General features: G+C 46.8%; 7 protein-coding genes across 7 annotated transcripts; 2 read left to right on the top strand and 5 right to left on the bottom strand.

Moving 5' to 3' along the window:
- Positions 1–7,254, bottom strand: B9G98_02655 (Serine/threonine-protein kinase TOR2; the record flags this gene model as incomplete). The annotated part of the gene is made up of 1 exon (XM_024809212.1): positions 1–7,254. The coding sequence occupies one exon, from the start codon at positions 7,252–7,254 to the stop codon at positions 1–3; it is 7,254 nt and encodes a 2,417-aa protein (XP_024664980.1).
- Positions 7,255–7,416: 162 nt separating this feature from the next.
- Positions 7,417–7,776, bottom strand: B9G98_02654 (Cytochrome c oxidase assembly factor 3, mitochondrial; the record flags this gene model as incomplete). The annotated part of the gene is made up of 3 exons (XM_024809211.1): positions 7,417–7,532; positions 7,578–7,705; positions 7,751–7,776. 3 exons carry the CDS (start codon positions 7,774–7,776, stop codon positions 7,417–7,419), a joined length of 270 nt encoding a protein of 89 aa, XP_024664979.1.
- Positions 7,777–7,827: 51 nt separating this feature from the next.
- On the top strand, positions 7,828–8,307 carry B9G98_02653 (hypothetical protein; the record flags this gene model as incomplete). Its single annotated transcript, XM_024809210.1, has 1 exon — positions 7,828–8,307. The coding sequence occupies one exon, from the start codon at positions 7,828–7,830 to the stop codon at positions 8,305–8,307; it is 480 nt and encodes a 159-aa protein (XP_024664978.1).
- A 15-nt stretch (positions 8,308–8,322) lies between these two features.
- On the bottom strand, positions 8,323–9,468 carry B9G98_02652 (Ribosome biogenesis protein NOP53; the record flags this gene model as incomplete). Its single annotated transcript, XM_024809209.1, has 1 exon — positions 8,323–9,468. One exon carries the CDS (start codon positions 9,466–9,468, stop codon positions 8,323–8,325), a length of 1,146 nt encoding a protein of 381 aa, XP_024664977.1.
- Positions 9,469–9,523: 55 nt separating this feature from the next.
- On the bottom strand, positions 9,524–12,277 carry B9G98_02651 (Structural protein MDM1; the record flags this gene model as incomplete). The annotated part of the gene is made up of 1 exon (XM_024809208.1): positions 9,524–12,277. One exon carries the CDS (start codon positions 12,275–12,277, stop codon positions 9,524–9,526), a length of 2,754 nt encoding a protein of 917 aa, XP_024664976.1.
- Positions 12,278–12,414: 137 nt separating this feature from the next.
- On the bottom strand, positions 12,415–12,954 carry B9G98_02650 (Protein TMA23; the record flags this gene model as incomplete). Its single annotated transcript, XM_024809207.1, has 1 exon — positions 12,415–12,954. The coding sequence occupies one exon, from the start codon at positions 12,952–12,954 to the stop codon at positions 12,415–12,417; it is 540 nt and encodes a 179-aa protein (XP_024664975.1).
- Positions 12,955–12,992: 38 nt separating this feature from the next.
- On the top strand, positions 12,993–15,209 carry B9G98_02649 (hypothetical protein; the record flags this gene model as incomplete). Its single annotated transcript, XM_024809206.1, has 1 exon — positions 12,993–15,209. The coding sequence occupies one exon, from the start codon at positions 12,993–12,995 to the stop codon at positions 15,207–15,209; it is 2,217 nt and encodes a 738-aa protein (XP_024664974.1).
- Positions 15,210–15,212: the final 3 nt, after the last annotated feature.

Below are 15,212 nucleotides of genomic sequence, written 5' to 3'. Positions count from 1 at the left end.
CTACCAAAAAGAGCACCAGCCAATAAAATGCTGGCACAGATTTTCAATATTTGTTGCTTCGTGAATGAGCAAATCAACCTGGTCGGGAACATTGAGATCACGGTGCCGCTTGAAGTCGTTGCCGGTGAACTTGTCGCGAATGCGACGTAAGACAAGCTGGGCACGGGCGTTGCGAATTTCAGCCTCACGCTTCTGGTCCTCGGTAAGGCCGTCGTCAGCGACAACTTGAGACGCTTTTTCTTCGCCCGGGCGCTCATCTTCATCCTTTTTATTGGGAAGGTCGAAACCCCAGTTAATCAAAGGGTCGTTAGAAAAGGCCTCCAGAATAGCCATAAGTGACTCCGAGTTGTCTCTCAGTAGCGCCATCACATGCTCGCAGGTGATGCGGTAAGACCCCTCTACGCCGGAGACCTCCATTGCAAATGTTAGCATGCGTGTTAGACGGAAAGGCACCTTCTCGGGGAACTTTTCCCGCAAAATGGCCGCCTCGAAACAGTCACCGAAATCGATGTGAACAATGCGACCTGAGATGCGATCTAGCATCAGGTTCAATGGGTGACGATCACCCAATCCTAAAATGTAGCCAACCATAGACATAACTGCGAGCGATCTTGTGTAGTTCGTGCGACGGTCGAGCCATGCCTCTGAAGAGCGTGACTTGAGCCACAGGATACGATACAAATCCTGTCCCTTTGTATTGTCCAAAGCATATGTGAAGACCTCGATCTTTTGCAAGTGTGTCAAGTTCTCATAATCTGGTGCCATTTGAATCATAATACGATGCTCAATATTCAGCAAGGATTTGCCATCGCGATACTCACGAATGAGATAGTGCAGAGTGTCCGAATGAGGAACCCATCCCAAAAGACCAGCTTTAGGGGACAGTGGAATTGCGGGGTACTGATGAATTGACAAATGGCGCTTGAAGCATTCAGCATTATCAGCAAGCAATGTGTTGACAAGTCCGAAGAGCTGCATGACAAGCGAATCTTGACGGATGTCTTCGTGACCTTTTAGCACGTATTGATAATCTTTACCATCTGATCCCCGAACGGTGAAACGCCGAGGACGTTGCTTGGACGAAATCACAGCGAACGTCGGATCAAATGAAACAATCGTGATTTCCGGTTTATCGGGCTCATATGTTCTGGGAACAGCCAAATCAAGGTTCTTGGCATTCTGCAAAGCTGGAGAAACATACTGTAAATCAAGAGATGTAAGCTGAGGTAGCTGGCGAGAAATCCTTCTGAAAACAGAGTAATAAATATCCCAAGCTTGATTGAGAAGTGCCATATCATTGGTACGCTTGAAATTCTGTGTCCATTCATACGCATCATGTAAATCGCGGCCAAAAGCAGTCTGGAAAGACATCTCACGCAAAGTTGTAGGTCCCTTCTCCAAGGTGGTATGCAAGGGCTCCAAAGTAGCAAACATTTTCGGGATATTGTGCTCCACGAAAAAGTATCTTGAAGCATCTTCCAGCCCTTCGTGCCATTGTTCATGCCAAAGTACAGCGACTCTAATCAGCTCATGGGCAACCATATCTGCTTGCTCAACAATAATCGAAGAGTGCAACGAATGCGAGCGAACCTGATCCAAAATGTGTTCAGCAGCTTCTCGACTTGCGGGATCATCTGATTTGATGGACACTTGCAACGGATGTACCAAAGCTTGAGGATGTTTTTTACCCAGTTCAGCGAGTAACCCGTGCAAAGCTTTGCGCACAGTATCATCCGTCTGATGGATACGTGAAATCAGTTGAGGTGTAACTTCTAACCACACCTCAAGATTAACCATTCCAAATCCTTCGCTAATAGCGCGTGCCGGCTCGGTAAGACCACCATACTTGAACCACAACGTTAAAAGTCGCAGGGTATCTTGCAGCGCAGATTTGTGTGCAAGCGTGATAGAGTGGAAAAATCCTTTGATTGCCGGAACAACATGAGCTTGGACACAGTGTGATTCACCCTCTGCTCCTACAACCGCAGCTCCAGGTACCAATGCTGTTGGCCCAGCTCCTCCGCCAAGTTCAGTATCCTCCATCTCATCATCCTCATCAGCATCAGTGGAGTTACCATTTTCGTTGTTGGCAGCATCAAGAGCTTTCTGCACGGAATGCTCATACAAAGATACGACCTCGAAATTAGCCAAAGCCCAGTTATGCCATGCCTTATACCAGCCTCGGTCGAAATGTGTTGCTAAAAGATAAGATCCCAGGATGCTAGCCTTATCATCGGCGCTCTCTTTCCAATCTGTGTTCAGCGCAACTTGCCACTCGCCCTGTTTCAAGAAACAACGCGCAAGAAGTTTGGTGTAACTGAGGATTTCTGGTGTGGTACCTGGAAGCTCAGAGGGCAATGGCTGGGAAATAAGGTCGTCATTGCTTAAATTGAGATCATGAGACATGCGGGCTGTAAAGTCGATCAGATACTTGAGTGCTTCTTTTTGATTTCCTGTAGCCCACATAAACTTGAGCTGGGCATAAACAACCTGAGGAGGGGCACGAGAAGATTCGTTATCAACATCGAGAAGGAGATTCAACGACTTCTCTGCCAGCCCAATGCGGTTAGACTTGCGGCAAAGATTTGCAAATTTAACCCACATCTCCATATTCTGCTTAGGCGGCATCAACAAGGTGCGGACATTGAGTACTCGCTGCCAAATATCAACGTTATGCTGGATACCAATAAGACGCTTCTCCCAAGTTCGCTTAATAGTTGCTCGGTCTTCTTCAGCATTCTCCGGAAGCATTTTATACTGCATAATCTCTTCGAGTTCAGCAAGCATCTGTGCGCGTACAACAACACCATAGGCACGGTTGTAACTTTCGGAAACCAGAGCTGTGAGCTCAGTGATGATCTGATCTCGTGCCCTCTGGATTTGTTTGGCAGTCTCTTCGAAATTGTTCCGGTGCAAGCAAAGAATCGAGTTGAAGAAAGAGCGGTCCGGTGATTCAGGTTTCATGACATTGATGTACGTATCCATCTCTTCCCATGATCCCAATCCCCAAGCCGCTGCCGCTGCAAGAGGTGCAATGGCACGTCTGCTTTCTCTCGTAGAATTTGCCCATCGATCTTTAGCAATCTTAGAAAGTTGATCCCATTCTCCAAGTGCGTGCAAACAACGCATCTTACCCATAACGACATCCATAGAGTCTGGCTCCAACTTTTCTCTGGCCCTGTAAGCTGCTAATGCATCTTCCCAGCGACCCAGTTTCTCATACCACGTCTCCTTGAGCTGTAAGCTGTGGTTGTTCTGCGCGTGCTTAAGTATACCAATAGCAGCATCCGATTGCTGCAGCTGATTGTTAATTGAAATCAACGACTCAATCGTGCTAGCTGAAGGATCGTTGATAAAATCGAGTTCCTTGTAATGCAATGCTTTAGCATAGGCATGACATTTTTGAGCATAAGATGCCAACACACGAGGTGTAAGAGGTAACGGCTGATCATCACGCTCCATAAATTCAGCAAGAGTCAACAGCGTCTGCAAGATCTCAGGAGGAATATTGGAAGAAGCCATAGCATTCTGAATGTTCCCAATGAGATCTTCCTTGTAGTTCTCTGACAGATTTGCCCATACAGTATAGAAACTTGGGTTGAACAGATCACGAGCGAGACTAGTAGAGATAGTTGCGATGTTAGAACACGCCTTCAGGGCTGGTGAAGGAGATCCCTTGAGAAACTCGACACTGAGTCTGCGGAACCATTCTGTCCAATCTTCACGCGTCGACCTACCAGTTGCATCCCAAGCAGCTTGGATAAGATTCAGGTTGAAAGCGGCCTTACCTTGTTCAGAAGCAGGTGTGGAGTCCAAATGTGTGTCCAGGGGCTTTCTGTACGGGTTAAAATGGCTAGCGAGAGGCTCATTCCTCAAAATTCTGTGAACAAGCTTGTCGTAAGTAGACACATCTACCTGGCCACGAATGCGCTGAATTGTTGGATAAACAGATTCAGCAAATACAGCATATGACGGTCCTAGTTGATAACACACATTGCACAAAGTCTCCATACACACTTCTCGAATTTTGTTGTCATTCGTGGAGTTCATTACGCGGAGTAAAGGGTGGATGATACGAGATGCCATCTCGGACAAGTCAAGGCATTGCGCCAGGTCACTAACACAAGATAGTGCTGCTACTCGGAGGTCTTGTGGTGAAAAGTAAAACAATGAAACAACATTCGGAATGATAAGATGGATGTACTCTTCGAAGTTTGCTCCAAAGGTTCTGAGGCTATTCAAAACCTGAATTTTAGACTTGGTTCCATCATCGGCCTGTAATATACCGATCAGTAATGGCAATAGTCGAGGCATAAAAGTTTTGAATTCTCCATCCAAAGCGACGGCCAAAGATTCAATAACCACAAGTAAAGGCTGCTGCAGAGAAGGTACAGAAAAATATTCGTTAATAGCAACGAAAATTTCGTCAACATAAGAGCGAATATGCTGCTTGACAACAGCAATAATTTTAGCCAACTGCCAAAAAACAAACTCGATCGTATCTCCAGAGTTTCCGTGCAAAGAAGAAAGAAGGCCCGGAATGACCTTGTCCAAAAACAGCATACTCTTCATGCCTAGTGAACTGAACAAGTTTACAACTGCTTGAATGATATTCTTGTGCTGAGGTGCCGACGCAGGATCTTTCAGAAGCGTCATAAGAGAAAGCATTGCAACTGTAGGGTTATAGTCCTCATTGGATGGTGATGTTCCTTTGAGCACCAGCTTCACGTCAATTGAAACGTTATTCTCTTCACCTTCAGAGTTTGTATCAGCTTCGTGCTCGACCTCGCGATACTTGTAGGGATCCAACGCACCCAAAATACCGATTAAACGAACCGTGTTTCTCTGAATCACATGGTTGCCGTCGGAAATCAAAATTTTGATCAAAGTTCCCAGAAGATTGGGATATTGATAATAGGGCTCAATAACATATTCAGAGTTTGATGCAAGCTTTCCGAGTGTTCGCAGGGCGGTATCACGCTTGACAACTGAAGCCTGGTCTTGGAGCATATCGACAACCACGGGCATAATCTGATCAACGTAATTGAGCATTTGCTTGCCAGCAACAGGACTTAACTCCCCAACAGCATCCATAATACTCGATGTAACGGTAGATACAGTAGCATTTTTGGCTGCTGGAAGCAAAACTTTGAGGATGGGGTCAACATAAGGACTGATGAGAGTCTTTGAAGACGTCATGAGCGTCGAAAGCAGTTTGGCACTTTCTTCTTTATACCGAGTGTTGGAAGAGTACTCCATGTTGGTCAACAACTCGATCATCGTTTTGCGCAAAGTGGGAATAACATATGCTGGGTTTATTTTGGACAGACGGCCCAAGATGCTCACCGCAACCTGACGAATTGCAAAAAGCTCATCGTTCATTGCCATAAATAACAGTTTGATATGTTCCGGCTGAGCGAGGTGAGGATCCAGCTTGGGGCCCATTGCCTGTAAAACTTCAAGACGAATATCACTGCTTGTGTCGGTAACCCCAACAGTCAGGAGCTTCTCCAAAACAACATGCACAGTTTCTAGTGCGTTGACGCTGACCTGCGTGGAAATAGGCTCCTTGATAAAAATACGGCAGCAAGTAATGGCTGCAGCTTTGCGGACTCTGGAATCAGGGTTAGATGTGTGCTTGATAACGCAATCCTTGCAAAAAGTGGCCAACATTCTATCTTTGAAATCAAACTCAGATAAAATCAAAATGAGATTGGTCAATGTCTCCGTATCAGTCATGTCTCCGCCTATACGAGCAAGCATACTTTCACGATATTCACGAGCAAGAGATTCAGAGACCCTCATTGAATAGTTGGGACTTCCTGGAATCTTATAGCTATAACCAGAAAGAGCATGGCTAATAATGTCCAGCAGGAGATCACTGATTTCCTCACGCAGTGCCGGAATGTACGCATACAGGCTCTGCAAACATTCATAAAGAGGGCGAGTCAATCCACAATTGAACATGAGATCCAAAAATGACCGATCCACGAACTTTGTGAATGCCTGACCAAATGCTTGTGCAAACATCCCCAGGCATTTAAACACCGCGCCCTCAAGTTCACGGCGGATGCGAGCCTTAGCACCAAGAGCTTCTCGGAGATACTCTAGAATTCGTCCCAAATAAGGAGCCATACTAGTGCTAACTGCCAAAGAAAGTTTGCCTGTAGATACGAAGGCCAGGCTTTTGTCTGAAGACGATTTTGAAGAGAGTTGACTCATAAACAAAGACATTGTCTCATTTAAATAAGACTTTGTAAACTCTGCCGGGTTGAAACTGGCAAAGTCCGGAAGAATCTCGATGACCGTACGTCGGATAACGAGATCCTTGTTGTCTTTTAACTTTAATGTAGCCTCAAGCGTTTGATTGAACTTGGACTGCATAAACGAGCCTGTATGAAGTAGAAGCTCTCTGTACACCAGCAAAGCGCCATGGATATGCTCGGTAATATTCGATTTTAAGCCGCCAGCGGCTTCATTGAATACAGCCGAGTACAGGTTGTCTTTGATAGCCTGGTCACGTTCCAGAACAATGTCCAGACAAACACCCAAAGCATCGACGCTATCCTGACGAATTGCAATTTTAGGATCGCGAATGCCGCTCCAAAGAGCCTCCACAACACTGCTGATGAAGCCAAACATGAGTGCTGGGGACGCCTTGGCGATAGCTCTGATCTCTAATGCGGCAGCTTGTCGGCGAACCTCCTGCCGGTCAGTAGAGAGCCATTCTATACAACGGTTGACTTCGGCCTCTACAATGTCACCACCAAGCGTTCCTGTCTGGGTCATTTTACCAATTGCCGCGGCGGCAGCCTTCATGACCTCATAGTCTGGGGTTTGAATAGCCGTGCGCAAGTAGGTAGCATACCGCGTGGATTGATAGTTTCCTTCGACGCCTGGTGTATCGACATTCGTCAATCTATCGACTGCAATGACACCACCTAATCTGTTTGAAGGCTCACTTGAGTGAATTAGATCGTAAACTTGCTTGTTGATTTCCTGGTTTAGTCGCACTGAATTCTGCGGGGACTCCCGCGAAAACGCCATCACGGTGTCGTACAGTTCACGTGCTGCTAGTGCCTTCTTAGCCCTTTCCGGTGACCTCAAAGCAGCGAAAATCGCCGCCAAGGCCATCGACTCGGACGACATACTGGTGAGGGTTGATGAATGGACAGCTCGTTTGTCATCGACCTTTTGGTTCTCGGACATACTCAACAACCAAGGGGGGGCGATTGGCAGCACTTTCCACACCATGTAGCTAATTCCAAGTGCGGTTAAGTTATGTTTCGGTAATTCCGGATGATTTGGGTGCCTTGCCCACACATGTGTGCGCAAGCATCATTTGCCGTATTTGCCACAAACAGCGGTGGATTCTAAATATAACACTTGGAGAGGGTTAATGGTTGATATGTACATTTATTTTTTATCCAAACCATACTCTTTGCGGAGTCTGGCGAGCTCTTCCTCAGAAAGAGGAGGAACAGGGACGTCTGAAAAGTCGTCGGGGGTGAAGCTCTGGTAGGCCCACATATCTATTGTTAGTGTCTTTTGTCAAATGACCACAAGACTTGACTTACAGGTGCCAACGGCGAACGAAAGCATGCCGAGTCCCAGAAGGGCGTTGCGGAGAGCATACGGCTGGCGGGCACGGATCGCAGCCATGGTCATAGTTCCGTTGGGGTTACGGTACTTTGTATCGCGGTATCTGGTATTAGTACTCAATTTATTCCATTCGTTTGCCACCACTTACGTCGCATAAAAACGTCTGGTCAACATGACAATTATCGTCGTCAGGTTAACTTTGCTTAGCTCACCAACGCACTCTATATGGGCTTGGTCGACTACAGTGATGATTCAAGCTCAAGTGGTGAGGAGCCAACACCGAAAGTATTAGGTCGAAGCTTGAGACGAGATTTCGATGGGGAAATCAAATCTTTCGGCCGAGCAGTCGAAATCAAGCCCCGCAGCATCGTTCCCGGTGGTAAGCGATTCGAGCAGGAACCCGATCTGGCCGTTTTAGCGGCGTTGGCTGATTCCGAACCGAGTCCCGTCAAATATAATCTAAAACGCAAGTTCCAAGTAGATCTTGCTCCCGAAGTCACCCCCCCAGAGCACAAAGAACCTACAAAACGGATAGCTGAGCCGATCGGTGACGAACCAGATCAGGTTGTCCATGCAGTTGGCGGCGGCCGGCATCAACTCTCGAGTCTGATTCGCAATGCCGTGGATAACAAGTCGGCGTTGGAAAGCCAGTTCACTAGAAACAAGCTTTCGAGACAGGCGCGGTTAAAAAAATACGGGTTCTGACTTCATATAACTTATTTACAACTTGATATCCTTGTAACTCCACTTCTCGGTGACCTTCTTGGCGTATCGTCGTTTCTTCGAAACAGGAACACGAGCCTCAATAAGACCGCGAGCTTGCAAGCTGCGGAACCGATCCTTTGCGATGTTGCCCTCAGGACGCAGCCTTCTGAGAGAGTCTTCCATTTCATCCGACAACTTGACCTCTAGCTCAGACTCCATGACGCTATAACGAGAATGTGCCTTCTTGAGAGTACGGGCTTTCTTTTCTTTGCGAGCCATGGGCTCCTCTGTGACCTTCTCGCTATCCCGAACTGCCTGCTCGATCTTGGTCAATTGTTTGCGGAGTTGTTTAAGACGATCCTGCATCTGCATCTTTTCCTTGTGTCTTCTCAGACGGGCACGTTGTTGTTTAGTCTTTTTCTTATTCTTGACCGCCTCGCCGACCGAAAGACGGACTTCGGGATCGGCAAGTTCCTCCTCGGACTCTTGGTCAATTTCCTCATCATCGCCTGTCTCAGCAGCAGCTAAAATAGCTTCAATGCGCTCCTTCTCTTCCTCAGTCTTGACCCGCTCAACCTCAAGCTTTTCAAGCTTTTTGTGCTCAGCTGAAATCAAACTCTTCCAGTCGTCCAAATCAGGGTTGTATGACTTGCCAGCAGCAGGGATTTCAACCGCCACGGTGTCCGGCACCGGGGCCTCAGGCTTTTTGAAAAGAGTTGTGGGTCGTTTGACTGGAACCATGGAAATTTCCTCTGCCCACGGATCACTCACGCCCACCCGAACAATGCCGTCTTGTTCAATAATGACTTTATTGGGATCCTCGCCAGTGCGTCCAGAAAGCCGAAGCAGATCGTGGATCTTCTTGGCTTTGACCTTGGGCTTATCCTTCCTTTTGTGGGCTGCCTTCAAGCCAGGAATTGCCGATCTCTTGTTGAGAATCTCCAAAGACTTGAGCTGTTTCTCCTTTTTCATCTCTTTGGTGAGAGCCTCAGCATCACCTTGGACATCAACCTCGAACAGGGGAGCAGAACCAAGAACAATCTCGGCCTCACGAATATCCTCAATGTTCTTCTCGACATCCTCCAGATCAATATTTTTACGCCAGGCCTTCTTGCCTTTTCGCGAAGGCTGCTTTTTCTGCGACGGTCTGCCTGTGCTCATTGATGCAGCTTAGAGAAAAAATGTTCGTTCTGAAAAAAGAATTATGTAAGTTTTTCTAGGTTTCGTCTGTGGAAGAGGGTTGAGCCAAAAGCAGCTCTTGAATCAAAAGATCGAGCAAATTCAGTAAGACATAGCGGTTCGATGAGGGACTCTGTAAAAGGTCCATGAGAATAGTGGCACAGTAGCGTGTTCGTGTACGACCCACCACTGGTGCAAACCAATGCCTGATCAGTCGGTAACACAAAGCGTCGGCGTGCTCGCGTGTTTTGAGCTTTTCCTCGGCTGTGCGGTCCTCGGTTCTGACAGGTTCTTCGCTCTCTATTGACTCAGTTACTGACTCAACAGCAGAAGGAATCTTTTGTGTCATGTTCGAAATAGCGTCATTTATTCGTTTATCAATAGTTCCCCCTAGTACTTGTTGTACAATGGTAACGATTGCTTTGCCCTTGATCCAGTCTGATTTCTGGTCCACATTGAATAACGTCAAGAATGCACCGCACACAGAGTCGACTGCATTTGCATATTCATACTGTCTCGGGTTGCCGGTTAAGGTATGATTGGAAGCCTCTACGATCTCGTAGTATGTTTCGGGAAATTGATAGCTAGACAGAAACATTCGGAAAGCCAGATGGTTGCAAATAGCAGGGTTCTGGCTAATTTCTTGAAGAAACTGATTCAGAAGGGCACGTCTGGCCTCAAGAAAGTGTCTTGGTTGAAACCTGAGAACAGATCTTTTAGGCGGGAACTCAACATTGGCGATCTCCGGGAAGTCACGCTTGAGGATTTTCCGAAGCTCGTTGAATTGACTGAATCGACGTGGAATGACCCACCCTTCGTTCGGTTCATTGATGACTTTAGCATCAACCAAATAGGCTGTATAGTCTCCAGCCCCATCATTGAAGCTGGTCCAACGGTCAACACTGAGAGTAACTTTACCGTAAAGCTTTTCATGTCTCAACCGTTCAGTATACCTAGCCTTCAGAGCATGTTTTCTGGCAATCTCCCGCGCAAGTGTTTCTTTGGACTGCCGGAAAACGCGCTGTTCATTCTCGTCATGGTTGATTTCCGCCCTAACCAATAGCGAGTCTAGCAGTGCACACTGGCGCTCCATTTGCTCAATGTCGATTACAGTTTGTCGGATCTTTTCTTCATAGTTTGCATTGATGTTGATTGAAGAGCTCACGGACGAATCATCGTCACTCATACTATCCTCCGAATCAGTGTCTAGATCGTTCTGCAGATCAGATGTAGAATCCAAGACATCTTGCACAGCGCCAACCAATGTTTCACGGCTTCTATTATCCAGACCTTCACCATCAATTGGAGTTTCGGGGGTCAATTTCTGTGTCAATTTCGTCTCAAGGTATTTGGCGTAGTTGGGTGACATTTTGAAACTGATCAACGCGGACTTTAGGTCCTCAGCCAATTCATCTTTTACTGCCCATAGTGTCTTTTCCGTTGACATATATAGGTTTTGTGAGACCGAGTCCGCTTCCACAAACATCTTCAAGGCCCGGCGCGAAGCAGGGTCCATATTGAACTTTTCCAACAACGCATGTCGACACACACCCTTTGCGGTTAGTAGATCCTCACGTTTAAACGCCCTTTTACCATCACCTTTGCCCATAGGGTCGACTAACGCCTTGTGCACGCTAATAATATCCAAAAAGAGCTGGAATCTGCCATCGTGTTTACCTGCCATGTATCGCCTGAAAGCGTCTGTGAACTGGCTGTCCGCCAGTACGTCTTGAAGACTAGCATCAGGAGGAGGGCACGGTTTATCAGGGGATAGCTCGGCAATTCGTTTGTCAATTGCCTTTACACCCTCTTCCAATCTGCGCTTGAGCAGGGCGTTCGTGGGTTTGTACGTTGCTCCTTCAAGCGATTTGAGCTGAAGCTCGACGGACTTTTCAAGTTGCCGGGCAACGTCAATCTGCTTTATTGTACTAACCTCCTGCAGAAACCTCTCGTAGTCGGCGGGATGCGAATCCGCACTCACCTTTGGTATAAGGTGACTGGCAGAGAGCGATTGCTGGATGACTCTACGCATCCGGTTAACCTTCTCCACATCAGACAATTGGTTTTCGGCAAAATCAACCAGACGTCTATTCAGAAAGTCTGGATCACTTAATGTCTTGAAAGCGTTCTCCAAAATCAAATTTTCTAAAGAGTCGATTATCAGTCGTTTGACAGGCTGATAGTTCAAAATGTCTGCGTCAACTGCCAGGAAAGTGATTTCGTATGCCAAGGCTTCAATCCTGCTGTTTGCTAGCACTCCTGGATGTGCATGTGCATACACACTCGCAATACGAGAAGCATTGCTTCTCACTTCCGACAACTTGAGCCCTCCTCCCTTTCGGGGCGCCATTACTTTTTCGGACGCTTTAACGTAGTCACTAAAGTGTCTGACTATGACGGGCAAACATTTGCAAGCGAGAAAGTAATGCCAGTCGACAAGGCGACTCTGAGCAATTATTTTGGCAAAGGCGGCCTCTAAGGCCGACTCAGCCTCGTTCGGAAAAGTTGGATCATCGGAAACCTTGTTGAACCATTTGCGCACATACCTTTTGATGATTTTTCGACAGAGCCCCTTCAATGCATTCGCTACTGGGCGGTCTGTAACTAGGCTGGGCTTGACGGCGGAGTCATGAGGGGTGCCGACTAGCGGCTCGCAGTTCACCCGGGGTAGCTCGCGACTTGGACGCTTCGTGAGCACCAGGCCAATGCCGATGATTATGATCCATATTGCAAATCTGCTGAAAAGTACACACACTAGTGCTACACCAAACAGCGCAATGCGCTGGCCCATATTCACGAGGTGTTGCCTGTCTGGTCTTCTCCTGATTAGATCTGCAAAAGTTAGTTTATTATATAAAGGGTTGGCAGAGACTATGCAGGATGAGGTCGACGTGCAGGGATCGCGCGTTGACCTTGCTCCAAATATTGCTATGCTTTCCGTTTGCGTGGAGAGTCGTCCAATTCGTTAGATTTTCGTTTTTTGTTCTTGCTCTTTTTGGCAGGTGCTTTGGTGTCACCGGACTTGCGCTCTTTCTTGCTCTTTTCTCGGTCCTTTTTAGACTCCGATCTTTGTTTCTTTTCTTTCTTCCGCTTGTCCTTGGTCTTTTCTGTGCCCTTTTTGTCCGAGCCCTTTTTACTTTTAGCGACTTGTCCATCTATTAATGATACCTCGATAGTACCCTCGAGAACTCCCCCGTGACGGAACATCGTGTAGAGCGGTGAGATTGCTTTCCGGAGCTTCTCTTCGTCTTTACTGAATGAGACACCGTTTTTGTCTGAAAAAGCATCAAGACTCTTGAGATGGCCATCAAACACTCTTTCCCACCAGCCTTCATTGGCCATCGGGTTGTGTCCCAAGCCTTTATTGTCTTTTCTGTGTTTCACCAATAGCGGCTTCTTAATTGAATCAGCTCGTAGCCCTTGGCCCGGTTTCCATCCCTGACTCCGAAGATACTTTTCCGGATCCATATTTATTTTTCGCAGACGAAAAAGATTATCTAACTCACATGACTCTTGGGTCCGAAGAGTATTGGCTGAGTGAAGTCAATAAAGCCCCCGAGCTGGTGGAAAATGCTGTAGCGGTAATGCCCACGCCCTCAATATGGAGCAAGTATGTAGAGTTCAAGGTGAACGAGTCAAAGGATGCTCTTCTGGCGTTGTTCAAGCAGGGTCTCGAGGAAACGCAGTGGCATATTGATAAAAGCCAGACATTTTGGCTAAAGTACATGGAGTTTTTAAAGCTCCAGTTCTCAGAGCTGGTTCATGATGCGTATATCCAAAGGCTCTCCGTTCCCCATGTTCAATTGGATCAGACGTTCAGTGCATTCTCGGACTTTGTTCAGGAGCGGAACCTCAATTACGAAGAGAGCCTTGGATCGGCAAGCCATATCGCCGATAAAACTCGTAAAATGGTAGCTTTGCGTGAAAAATGGGAGTATGAAGTCAAGTCTTCTGGTGGAAGCCTGAAAGTTGACAGGCTGCGGCAGTACCTGGAGTGGGAGCTTGGAAACAAAGACGCGTTTAATTTTGCTCGTGGCTTGTTTGAGCGTATATTAGCACTCAATCCTGCTGATGAACGACTTTGGCACAGATACATCTGGCATATTTGGGTTGATAAGGTTCCTTTCTCCAAAATAAAGATACCAGCCGATACAAAGGCTGCGCGTGAGCTCATTGATCGTGCGGTATTTTGCTTGCCAAACTCTCAGTCTTTGTATGCTACGAAACTAAGACTTCAGCCTAGTATGGAGGGGGCAATTCAACTATTTGCAGAATGTGAAGACAGTGGCATAGTTGGCGATGAACTCCTTTTTCAATTCCTGTTCTCGGTCAAGCAATTATACCGAGAAAATGGCATTTCTATTGAGGATCTAAAGGGTGTTTTCGAGAAACACATAGATTCGCTCCCGAAACTTGTTTTTACATCTACCCTGGTGCTCGATATTGATCAAAACTTTGCTCAGGACATGTTGATGAAGCAGCTTAAGCAATTTAGAAATGATTCTCTTTTCTGGCAGCATTTCGCAAGCGTCAATTTTCGAAAGTCTGTTGCAGTGTACAAAAGCGTGAAAAGATCGGATAAGATCTATATTGAATTCATGGAAACAAAAGTCATTCTCGATACCTTTACACATGGAACTCCTCAAGAGATCGAAAAGGCTTACTCGTTAATGATACCTTTACAGCCAACTAAAAAACGCCAACTGGATATTAGCGAAGAGCCTGCAGTCAAGAGATCGTCAAAGTCACAGCGCGACCGCGAACACGCCAGTATCGTCGTTCAGGGCGACATTTCAGTTGATGAGCTACATGATTTACTAAAAAACTTGAAGGTCGTTTCTGTCACTGGAAACAAAACCAGGATCATCGAGCTCGGAACTAAAAGCGAAAAGATGCTGGCACTCTCCAGGCTCAACTTTGCTAAAAAGTTTAGTCTTAATGCATACGACGCCGAGAACACTACGCTTTGGGTCAACAACTACCCTCCATATTGGCATGATAGTAACTTGAAGACCAAATTTTCCGAGTTTGGTACAGTTCTAGATCTGCGGATACCTTCGCACGAAAAACGCGAGCGACGCAGGTTTTGCTACGTTCAATATAGCACTGCGCAAGAAGCTGCGACTGCAGTAGAAGCACTAGATGGTCAAAACGGCCTCGAAGTTCGATTTTCAGACCCATCTCAGCGTAGATCCCGCACAGACGCACTTGAAGAAGGTAGGGAAGTTCTTGTTCGAGGTCTTCCTTTCAGCATGTCTGGCGATAATATCGAAGTCTTTGTTAAGAAATACAGCAATCCGTCATCGATTCGTGTACCTCCAGGCCGGAGAGGTCAGTCAAATGATGGCTTTGCATTTTTGGACTTTGATACGGCTGCGGATGCGGCTAATGCTGCAGAAGCTCTTTCTGATAAGTTCGTGTCGGGGCGTAAGCTATCTGCTGTTGTTGCAAGTCGTCAAAAAGCGAGCAAACCCAAGCAGTCCACTGTGAACACTCTCAGTGTGAGAAACTATGGTACATCAAAGGCCGAGCTACTGGAGCTACTAGGCGAGTTTGGTACCTTTGACGTTCAGGATGATAATGGAGGCTTAAAAGTTACATACACCAAGATACAGGATGCAGGCCGCGCTCTGCTCGGGCTAGACGGAAGAGAACTGAATGGCCAAAAGCTCGCTGTACGAAACTTGGCGGAAAGGGGCATGAAGCCGAGAACTATAGGTTGACTA

The sequence above is a fragment of the Wickerhamiella sorbophila genome (genome assembly GCF_002251995.1).
Source record: "Wickerhamiella sorbophila strain DS02 chromosome Unknown contig3, whole genome shotgun sequence".
In the NCBI taxonomy this organism is placed as follows: domain Eukaryota; kingdom Fungi; phylum Ascomycota; class Dipodascomycetes; order Dipodascales; family Trichomonascaceae; genus Wickerhamiella; species Wickerhamiella sorbophila.
This window is presented reverse-complemented; position numbering and strand designations above follow the sequence as displayed.